At 38.7% G+C, this 12,099-nt stretch overlaps 1 protein-coding gene across 1 annotated transcript in view; it reads right to left on the reverse strand.

Moving 5' to 3' along the window:
* WDR64 (WD repeat domain 64) overlaps positions 1-12,099 on the reverse strand; it is a 142,171-nt gene that overhangs the window by 101,803 nt on the left and 28,269 nt on the right. The window contains exons 4-8 of the mRNA XM_032389487.1: positions 11,289-11,392; positions 7,811-7,840; positions 6,466-6,576; positions 3,792-4,006; positions 1,209-1,343 (exon numbers count right to left, since the gene is read on the reverse strand). Of these exons, the coding sequence (XP_032245378.1) occupies positions 1,209-1,343; positions 3,792-4,006; positions 6,466-6,576; positions 7,811-7,840; positions 11,289-11,392 (595 nt within the window). The remainder of the gene's footprint in view (positions 1-1,208; positions 1,344-3,791; positions 4,007-6,465; positions 6,577-7,810; positions 7,841-11,288; positions 11,393-12,099) is intronic.

Here is a 12,099-nt window from a genome sequence, read left to right on the forward strand (position 1 = left end):
TTTCCTATCACACTATTTTGGTTTCCCAGAGGTATCTCCTTGTGGATTTCTGCTCTGGTAAGTTGTGATTCTTAGTATATGCCTGTCTGTCTCTCCAAATTTGAGGGCAGCAGTTTGATCTGTGACTTTGCTTCTTTGATGAATATAAGAAGAGTTGTTGATTTTTTAGTTTGTTTAGTCTTTTTCACCTGTTGTTAGGGCTGAGTGATGACTTCCAAACTCCACATGCTAGACTGGAAACTAGAAGTCTCTATGCACTTTTTAACATAATTTTGTTGAGGTATAACTTATACAACATAAAATTAACTCATTTGCAAGTGTACAATTCAATTATTTTTAGTAAATTTATACAGCTGTATAACAATCACCACAATAAGTTTTGGAGCATTTTCAATACTCCAAAAAGTTCCCTTGTGCTCACTTCAGATCCCTACTCTCACCACCACCTCTTGGCTGGCATACACTGATCTACTGTCTATCTCTATAAATTTGCCTTTTCTTGACATTTAATTAAATGGGATCATTCAATGTACAGTCTTTTGTGTCTGGCTTCTGTCACTTAACATAATGTTTTGAGGTCTATCCATGTTATAGCATATAACTTAATGCATTTTTAAAAACTGAAAATTAAAGTATAGCATCTGTTTTATAGTTACCATATATTAATATAATTATTAACACATAAGTACTATATAGTTATGGTTATACTATGTAATTATTACATATTAATACTTATTAATATTTAACCAGATAAAAAATAAGACTACATACTCTTCAAATTAATTTCATGTCTATAAGAAAGCCATTTCATGTATTTATTACACATGGAACATGGTATTTGTGCTACAGACATTCACAGGCTAGCCAACTGACCTGTAAGAATGATTTTCAAAGTATAGAGTTTTACCCGCAGAACTATATTTGGAAAATATAGTTGTAGATACACCTGCACTGATTTATTCCAATAGATTGTGACAATAAACAACAGATGTGCAATATTACTGCTAGGAGGACGCATTATATTCAGATTTGCGTGAATAACTTCAATTTCCTCCTAAAAATCTAATTCATCTTGTCAAATAAATGGAATCGTTAACATCTGAAATTTCTAAAAACTAGTTTGAAATTTCCAAGGCTGTCATGGGCTTATTAGTTGTAAAAAGTCTGAAAGTCACAGAATGTTCATGTATACAAACTATTGTACTTACAAATTATCCTCAAGTCTCTTCAAGGATTCCAAAACCAATGAATGAACACTGTCTAAGGAGCAGGATCCAAAGCAACTTAGGGCTGTAATATATCTAATTTTCATAACCCAGTCATTATGCAGCTTCCTTTTAACACTGGAAATTAAAAGAAAAAAGGGAGGGGTTATGTTAGATACACACAAGCTCGCATGTGTTATACCATCTTATGCATTATACCACTTTTAACTGTTTAACTATTTATCATCTAGCATATTTAAAATGTAAAAATAAAAATTTATTTATCAAATCAAATATTGAGCTGTAGATTCAGAATTAAAGGAATAATCTAGAAGAATCCCTGTCTAATTGGAGCACTATTATCCTTACTTTACTGAAAAATTCTGATCATCCAAAAGGACTGTGTTTCGTATTGTTTTAGATGAGTCAATTCATTTCCATATTTTCCATGAATACTTTCAGAACTAGAAACCTGGGAAATTTGTAGTCCCAGGTCACTGGTGAAGCCGAGGCTGGGACAGTTGTTGTATTTCTCGCCAAAGGCTTGCTCATCAGTTCACAGGACATTTCAGTGAGAGGCTTAGCATTAGGGGCCAAAACTTTTATGGTAAAATTCTTGTCTTAACCTGGAAGAAGCTATCTTCATGTTATCATATTTACTCATATTTTATAGTTATTTGTTTCTTCATTCACAAAGACTTATTGAGCTCATATTGTATCCCAGGTAAAAGGACATAGGATGACTAAGGTAAAATTCTTGTTCCCAAGTTCCTTAGATTCTAGTTAAGGAATAGAGATGTTTATAACCCAAAGCAGGAATGTTCGACAATATGGGATTAAACAGAGTAGAGAGATTTCTTTTTCCATGTCAGACTGTGTTTAATTTTGGACTCTGGGTGCTGGCTATTTCTTTCTTTAATTTGTACAACATTTTGCATACCAGTATTTCCTACCCACACCCATTTAATATGAATGAATTATGTGAATATCAACTGCAGGAAAACATTAATGGTGGCTCCAGACTTTAATTACCCCTTTGGCCTTAATACTTTTCATTCTGTTAGGTTTGAGAATCTGTTGGTGTAAGAACATACCTCAACACTCAGCGCATCCATAGACTTTAGTCTTGAACAATTTAAATCATGTACATGATGATCATCTACATGATTAAATCATCCACATGTAAATAATGACCCAAAAGAACCAATGCAAATTAGCATTCATTTAACTGTACCTAAATTCCTCAAATTCCTAAGATCCCCAATCTCATTTCAAACATATCCAGCTAATGGAAACAGGGATGGAAAAGAGGCCATGGAATTTTCTGACGGGTGACACAAATCTCAGAAAGAAAATTCATGTCTCAGCTTCTATTCCAAGAGCCTATCGTAACTGGAATGAAGTGCTTGATAGTGTATGCTAGATACGTAGAAAAATTAAATTTTTTTTACTTAATATTATATCATGAACATTTTTCAGGTTATTAAATGTATTTCAAAAACATTATTAAATGGGAGTGCATGGCATTCCCTAATACGGTTATACTATGATTTACTGAATGCCCTTGGTACTTTAAAGCTTTTTTTTTTTTAATTTTTTGACAGAGAGAGAGAGAGCACAAGCAGGGGGAGCGGCAGGCAGAGGGAGAAGCAGGCTCCCCACTGAGCAGAGAGCCCGATGCGGGACTCGATTCCAGGAACCAAGGATCATGACCTGAGCTGAAGGCAGATGCTTAACCGACTGGACACCCAGATGTCCCCCCCTTGGTACTTTAAATATCTAACAAAAAAAAGTTGTCTGACAAAAAATATATTTTATATATAAATGTATTATGTTTATATGGACATATTTACAAAATATGTAAACATATTTGTAGAAACTACCTGAATTATTTATTTAAATGATTAATCATTTAAATTAATCATTCCTCCATTGTTGGACACTAGAGACTTTACTATGAGAAATAATGCTGTGATAACCATACTTCTATTTTTAAGCACATGGGGACCCTGGGTCCCAATGTAGAAAGGTTTATTAAGACACTCGATGCATCTCCCAGACTGTTCTCCTGAAAGGGATGGAACTCATACTTCCACCACTGATAGTCTGTGAGAATGCCCATTTACAGAATCTACCCCATTTTCTTTCTTTTTTTTTTTTTTTGTTAAAGATTTTATTTATTTATTTGACAGAGAGAGACACAGCGAGAGAGGGAACACAAGCAGGGGGAGTGGGAGAGGGAGAAGCAGGCTTCCCACTGAGCAGAGAGCCTGATGTGGGGCTCGATTCCAGGAACCAAGGATCATGACCTGAGCCGAAGGCAGATGCTTAATGACTGAACCACCCAGGTGCCCCAAATCTACCCCATTTTCAATCCCTTCCAATGTTAGAAATGTGAAATGGTATCTGATTTCAAGTGTACTTCTTTGATTAAGAGGATATATTTAATACAAAATTTGTTTCTCTGCTAATAAAAGTAATATATAATTACTATAAAAACTTCAAAGACAGTACAATTATAAAGACATGCCCATGCCATACACTGTCTATATTAGAAAAATGGAACTGCCCATGTAATACCCTTACCTTTTAAAGTTCTTTGAGTCTAAGACTTGGCTTTGTAGTGTTTTTTTGGATTTTGCCTGCTTTAGTCCAAAGTCATCACTATTTATGGTGAATTTGTTCACAAAACCACCATCATCCCCCAAAAGGATGTCATCTCTGCAGAGCTGGTCGGGCAGAGACACTACACACACACAAAGGAGGCAGTGATCCATAGGCTTTATGACAAAATAGTTTTCCTAGAAACAGAAGAATGCTTTTAATAAGTTATTACATTGCTCTAAATATCCAATGTTAAATATTGCCCTATTATTTGATAAAAGTTTTATTTTATGATATTTTTAATGTTAGATATTCCCACCGTGTTAAAGAAACTTGAAAAAAGTTAACCAAGTAAAAGTTAATGTCACTGTGAGCCCAATATTGTGTTTTTGGGTGCTTTGTGGGGAAAAAGGTGAGGAACTCTGGTTCAATACATTAATGAGATTTTCTGTTTGGTTGCTATGAATGTCCCTCTCTTGGATTTGTAAGGCAATATTAATGGGAAGGATAAAAAGGTTCAGGCATTATAAGACCATTGACATAAAACTGTATGAGAAACAGGAAAATCAAGTATTAACACCCCAATTATGTCACAAGAAGTTATCAGGAAAAACATATCCTAACATCCAAGTTTATCCAGAAATATTCAGCAAGCATTTGTCAAGCTGACCCTGGGCTATTGGGCTGGGTTCACTAAGCTATATAGCCAGGGCTCTCCCAGAATTGAGTCTCTACCTAAGATAGAAGAAAAAGATATTTAAAAATTTTTTTGTTCTGTTTCCTCTAGAATGAGTGAGATTTGAACATATGTAGAGCTTCATTCAGTCATTCAACAAATAATTATTGAGCACCTACGATGTGCCAAGAACTATTCTAGGCATGGGCCATACGGTGATGAACAAGACAAGTTTCTGACTTTGTGGAACTACCATTCTAGTGCAGGAATACAAGTAAAAAAAAAAAAGCAGATCATTTCAGATCATGGGAAGTGCACTGAGGAAATAAGCAAGGGTGCTATGATAAAGAGTGACCAGAGAAGCCACTGTAGGTCCCATGGTCTGGGAAGGTGACCTTTGATTTGGCACAGGAACTGGTCCAGAGAAAGATTCAGAGGTGGTTGAAAGGAGGAGCCCAGAAAGAGAGATGAATGTCAAAAAGATAAAAAGGGAAGAGCCTTGTCCTGCACGAGGCAGGAGGGAATGGGAGTGATGGATGCAAGGATATTTTGCCTCCAGAGAGAGAAAGGAAGAAAGGAAGTAGAGTGACCTCAATGAAGCTGTAGGTGGCAGAGCTGGAATTTGGAAGAGGACAAGTCTCATAGACTCAAATTTCTCAGAAAAATAGGGGCAAGTCCATCTTGGCTGAGAGGGAGAGAGCCTGAGGACAGTAATGGCCTTTTGGAATATTGCCAGGGATGGGAAAGCAACTTGGCAAGGACAAGAAAGAAGTTGACAGAAGCCAGTGAATCCTCAGATGAGTCTGCGGACCCTGAATTTGTAGTGATGCTGAAGAGCGGTGGCTTCCTGTTTTCTCCAGGAGGGCTGAGCCCCTGTGAAGGCGCAGAGACAGGCTGTCACATCTCAACAGGACTAGAGTTTCAAAGGATTTAAGAGAATGGAAAGTGGGGATGGCTTCAGCCCAGATGATCTCTGCCCAGGCAGTGCAGGCAGGAAAGCAAAGAGAGGAGAGGAAGGGGATGGAGAGTGGACGAGGATGCTCTCAAGGAACTGGAGGCTTCTATGGGGCTGAAGATGCAAGACTGAAAACTGGAGAGAGCTGGACAGAGAAGAGGTTGCAATCAAACTGCAGACCATGAGACAGTACACATCACATAATAAAGGACATGAGGCAACAATCCGCATTCTTTAAAGTCATCCTGGCATCACTGGCTGGTTATAGCAATGGACACAGGAATGAGAAGCTTGGGTTTTCACTGAGCCTAGGGACAAGTAGGGCACAGAGGAAGTTTAATTATTTCTGAATCCTCCTCATCCTTCAGAGTCAGCCCACTTCCTGAGGGCATTTTTTTTACAATCTTGCCTCTCCCTGAACTCCTATTGCCCTTGTTTTTTTGTTTTTTGGTTTTTTACTGTAAAATTTGCTGTACCATTATATTATATATTATGTTTTTTCATGAGATCTTTCAAGACTGAGTTTTCTTTGAGTGCAGGGAACATGTTCATTACTTCTATATGTCTGCAAATATTCGATAAATATTGTAAATTACGTAAGTGGTAACATCTCAGCCACTGAAGGAATAACATTGGCATCTGCCCCATTAGATATTTTGCTAGAATTAGTCATTTGATTTTTAGTAATTTTCTTACCAAATGAAGCTGAACTGAAGAGAAAGGCTTTGAACTTGATAACATGAGCATAATCAAAAAGGATTAAGAGAAGGGTATGAAAGAAGGAAAGAATTATCTTCTTTCTCTCTCAAAAACAAAACAAGTATCACCAAATTAAATATGCACCAAATGGAAAGAATCTTCCTTTTTAATTAGCCTCACAGAAAATTAATGATGAACTCTATTAGTTAAACCCCCTCATTTTATATATGAGGAACTGACATTCAGTAGAGGAAGTGGATTGCTCACATCCTACCAGGATGGAAAAGACAACCTTAGTACTTGGAGCATTTTTGTTGGCACAGTACCTGGCCACTGCCTTGAGCTTTATAATCCCAGACAATGATGGTCCTTTCTGTAGTGGCAACGATTCTTTTCAGCTGTGAGAGGTAATCACATCCTGTGATCCAGGAGGTGTCCTGAGGGAAAAATACAGAATTGGGAGAGGGGGGCTAATATGTTTTGGTCAGTCCCATGGCGATGGTTACTAAAGAGTAGGTTAGTTACATGAAAAGCCCCACTTTGCCCCCCTCCTTGCAGGGGAGTCTTGCAATGTCTCTTCTTTGATGTCTGGAGGAGACGCTCTCATCTTTCGCACCTTGACCCTCACCTTGAGTTTCTCAGCACCACCAGCTGGAAAATGATGAGCTCATGCCTGTTGCAGCTCCCTGGAGGCACAGAGTCACCAGCAGAGTAGGCGTCTTTGTGCACTCCTCACTTTCCTGCAAACACCTCTTCCCGGGGACGTGGGGAGGCTGGATTAAGCCAGTTCTCTGGCCCTGTCACCATGCATAAAATTTTTAGCTAGAAAAGACCTTAGTGATCATCTGGTCAATAACCAAGTTGAGCCCGATGAGTTTGTCTTGCGTTGCCTAACGTCACCAAGTTGGCATGGGTAGGATCTGTCATGTCAATGACACACGACGAAGCAAGAACAACAGTTCCCATTTAGGAGTGCCTACCATGTCAGACACTCCCGCTGCATGCATTTCAGACCTACGTTAGGAATTCTAACATTTGTTTCAGCCTTAGAAGCAAAGGCGCAGAGGCTCAGAGAGAAGGCAGACTCGTCTGCCAGTGGCCTGGTGCCCTCCTGTGCAGTTCAGGGCATTCAGTGCATGTCAGCAGGGTGAGAAGGCAAGCATGTCCCCATCTCTCACAAAGCCATCGTGGGACTCTGAAAGCAACTCATCATAGCTTTGCAGCTGCTGCAACTTCGCGTCTCCAATTAGCAATATGGATTCAATAAAATCGGACTCAAAAATTTTATGCAAATTTCAAGTATACAATACAACGTTTTCAAATTATTTCTCTTGGCCCTTTCCTTGTTGTTCTCACAACTTGGATTGTGTCCTTTTTTTTCATTCCTCAATGGGGGCGCTCAGGAAAACTTTGGTGAGACTTAAATGGAAACTTCCAGGGAGTAATGTCTCCAGGTGCCTCTCTGAAATAAATTTAACTTCAGCAAGCAAGGTGAGGGTCCTCCGCTGTTGCTCAAGGTTTAGTTCTGATCCTAGTCAGTAGACTTATAATATGAAAACATCTTATTCTTAGAGCCTATTGGACACTGCACTGAGACTGTGATTAGTTATGGAGCAACCATCACCACAGTCCCAAATCGGACTTCATTAGGAGTTTACAAGATGTACTTACCGTGACATTGGTGCTGGTCTGGACTCTCATCTGTGAACAAAGGAGGAGAATAATGAAAGCTAGTTGGCACTATAATTAAAATTGAGAATGTTGGCTCTAAAAGAGCACATTATCTCCACGGTTTAATCTCACTCGTCATTTCTTTTTCTTTCTTTCTTTTTTTTTTTTTTTAAGATTTTATTTATTTATTTGGGGTGCCTGGGTGGCTCAGTCGTTAAGCATCTGCCTTCGGCTCAGGTCATGATCTCAGGGTCCTGGGATGGAGCCCCGCATCCGGCTCCTTGCTCAGTGGGGAGTCTGCTTCTCCCTCTCCCACTCCCCCTGCTTGTGTTCCGGCTCTCAATTTTTATTTATTTATTTGACAGAGAGAGCGAGAGACAGCAAGAGAGGGAACCCAAGCAGGGGGAGTGGGAGAGGGAGAAGCAGGCTTCCCGCTGAGCAGGGAGCCGGATGCGGGGCTTAATTCCGATGTGGGGCTTGATCCCAGTATGCTGGGATCATGACCTGAGCAGAAGGCAGACGCTTAACGACTGAGCCACCCAGGCGCCCCTCACCCCTCATTTCTACCTTCCGTGAGTTTCCTCCGTTTCTCATTTCCCTCAAAAACCTGGCTCTGTGTTCACCGCTCGCTTTGGACATGGTTGGTTGGTGCTTCTGTGGCTTGTCTTTAAGCCTGATGACTGTGCTCTTAGAGTCTTACACTATATGAATGATTTTTCCCTGTTTGCAAACTGCTTCCCCTTCTTTAGTTATTCAGAGCAACATAGGATATCAAAAATTGGGAATGCAAAATAATACTAACAACAATGGCAAGAGTAGTCCAAGATGCTAACTAGGTCAACATGAATACAGCTTGATGTTGAGGGAAAAATACTATTTCATTTGAAAGTTATCTCTCAGGTTCCTGAGATAGGTAAGGACACTCTATCCAGTGGGCTTCCTCTTTTACTGGATAAGTATTTATTGCATGAATCTCATGCCAGGGTAGTGTGCTGGTTGAAAATCATAGATTTATTCCATGCAGAGCTGTAGTGTACTTGAGCAGCCTCTTCTCCCCTTAGGACATGCTAATTGCTGCCAAGGTCAAGGTTAGTATTTGAAGTCTATTAACGACCTAGTTTCTTTTGCATGGTCATGTGGTCTTGGGAAAAGTACAGAAAATGGCTGCCCAGAAGGAATAGATTATGTGAAAAGAGGGAAAAGTAAATTAGATCACTGAAACTGTTCATCATTGTTATCTCAGACTCTTTCATCTGAAGAGTGCAAAGAGGCTTTTCCAACCAGGGACTTTTTTCCAGATAGGAAAAATTAAGTGCCCTCAGGAAATTGGTGAGCAGAAAAAACTCCTGTGGTTTTCCTCTCCTATTTCTCTACTTCCATCCTTAGTGGAAAGCACATGTTTAAATTTCTTTTATCATCTTTAAAAGTTATATAATCCTTATGGATATCTTCTAAATTTTGAAAATCTAGCCTTTTTTGCAAGAACTTTTATTAATGACATTTACAGTCTCTATCACCAAGCCCTCTTGAGAACACTGTGAAAATCTTTAACTGTGTTTATTCTACTTTACAGGAAACCTAAATTATGGATTAACCTATTATAAGACATTTTGTGTTATTAATGACTACCTTTTAATAAATTTTTCCTGTGACCTACCTTCCCTATTATTTTTTCACAGAATGTGTCATCCTATTTGTAAGACATGCAACATTCAAAATACTATTTATTCCTGGTGTATCAAATCTTCAAGTAATTTTTAAGCAATTTTTTCTCTCCAGTTGCATGGTTTTTGTAAGAAACAGATGTGTTAGTGTGTTTGTGAGTATACATGTGTGCACCTCTAAGCACGTGTGAATGAGTGTGTGTGAGCGTGAGAGAGATGTCTGTGGAAAAGTGAAAATGCCACCTCACTTATGTCACATGATCCTGAACTATTTCATTATGAAGATCATTATTTTTCTTCTCATGTTCTTTACATTCCATCCTAGTTCTATTTTTGAGGAAATAAAGGTAAGAAAATGAGAAGGGAAATGAGGCACCAAGGAGAAAAGAGAACGAGGAACGTTTTCATGTTTATATGAGGCAATCCAGTTTTGTTTTCGCACCATTTGTCCATAATTGCAACTACCAACATTTCCTGAGCGCTTACAGTGATGCTAACTCAGCACTTTGTGCGTATTAACTCAAACAGCCTCAGTTCTGAATGAGAAGAGAAGCGGGGGCATAGAGATGAATGGGTAACATGCACAGATGGCAAGTGTCCGAGCTGGGCAGGGATGCCAGACTCCACATCCACACCAGCAACCTTCTACCGCCCCTCCCCGGGGCCCAGGCAGCCTGCTCCTCTGACGGAATCCAGCTGTTCTGATCCCTGAAGGGCTAAACATTACTGTTGGAAATTTTAATCATGTAATGATTATCTTAAATATAGTTTACTTGTATAAAGCTTGTCTCTTGGAAATGAACTAATAATTGGAATTATTTGCTTTGATATTTACTTTTTGATATTCACTTTTATTTTCATAATGAAATACTGTGTGGTATATCATTATACATTTCAATAAAATCTCTCATAGTTTGGAAGTGGAAGCCCAAAACTTATAAATTTAGAACTATGAGACAATAATAGTAATGCCCTACATAGACATGGGGATTGATCGTTCATGTAGTGCTTCTATGTTCCTTGTGTCATTTACATTCATTACAACCCTCTGAGGGAAAGAGGACCAGTTCTGGTGTCCTCATTTCATAAATGTGAAAAGAGGCATGAAAACATGTAAGTTGGCTTATTAAGTTTCCTATTTAACAGCATAGCTAGTAAAATAGAGGAGCCAGAATGTGAGCCCCTTTTAACTCCAAGTCCAAGGTTCTTGTTGGGACCTTCTATACTTGTTAGGATTATGACAAAATCACTTGGCTTGTGAGTTTTTCTGATTTTATCTAAGAAGTTATCCAAGATCACCCTTTAATTATGCTGATGCCACATGGTTCAGTAAGACTCCCTGAGGAGTGCCTGGGTGGCTCAGTTGGTTAAGCTTCTGACTCTTGGTTTCAGCTCAGGTCTTGATCTCAGGGTCATAGGATCGAGCCCTGCATTGGGCTCCGTGTTCAGCGTGGAGTCTGCTTGAGATTCTCTCTCCCTCTCCCTCTGCTCCTCCCACTTGTGCTCTGTCTCTCTCTAAAACAAATAAATAAATCTTAAAAAAAAAAAAAAAAAGATTCCCTGAGGAACACTGCCAAATGCAGTTACCAAAATCTCAAAAATTGCTCCAGGGCTCAGCAATCCTCTCATTTTAGCAACATCTGGCTTTATTTTTTGGAATAACTCTGAAATATGTTTATGTTTTCTGTTGCACCTGATAAATATGCATAATACATAGACAGAAGAAGGAAGGAAGGAAAGAACAAATGAACAAATGAATGAATGAAAGGAGGAAGGGAGGAGGGAAGAGGGGGGAATCAAAGCTGTCAAATTACCTGGCTATTAAAGACTGTTATTAATCCTTTCTGAGAAGCTGTTATTAGTAAATCCAACTGAGGGATCTTGACAATGCATTTAATCACATCCCGTCTTCTACTACCTGTCAACAACATAATATTCAATTCTCAGCAGTAAAGATCCTAAAACTCATTTGTTAGGTTTGTTTTTAAAAAGAAAAGAGTAAGCAAACAACTTTTTTACTTTTTTGCTTAAAAAGTAGAGTAGAATAAAACCATAAAAACCAGCAACTGTTGCTTTTTTTAGCAATGATTTTTTTATTTAAATTCAATTAGCCAACATACAGTACATTATTAGTTTCAGATGTAGAGTTCAATAATTCATCAGTTGCATATAACACCCAGTACTTATTACATCATGTGCCCTCCTTCACGCCCATCACCCAGTTACCCCATCCCCCACCTACCTTCCCTCCAGCAACCCTCTGTTTGTTTCCTAAAGTTGGGTCTCTCATGGTTTGTCACCCTCTCTGATTTCTTTCCATTCCATTTTCACTCCCTTCCCCTATGATCCTCTGTGCTATTCCTTATATTCCACATATGAGTGAAATCAAATGATAATTGTCTCTCTCATCATAATACCCTCCAGTTCCATCCATGTCAATATAAATGGTAAGTATTCATTATTTCTGATGGCTGAGTAATAGTCCATTGTATATATGAACCACATCTTTATCGATTCATCTATCAATAGACATCTTATTGCTTTTTAATTATCCCCGGAGATACTAATCTGAATCTATGACACTTTCCAATTCAATGTGGTGCATGAATTCCTAGAGAAAATATA

Source organism: Phoca vitulina, unplaced genomic scaffold, assembly GCF_004348235.1.
Source record: "Phoca vitulina isolate PV1807 unplaced genomic scaffold, GSC_HSeal_1.0 scaffold54, whole genome shotgun sequence".
NCBI classification, from domain to species: Eukaryota; Metazoa; Chordata; class Mammalia; order Carnivora; family Phocidae; genus Phoca; species Phoca vitulina.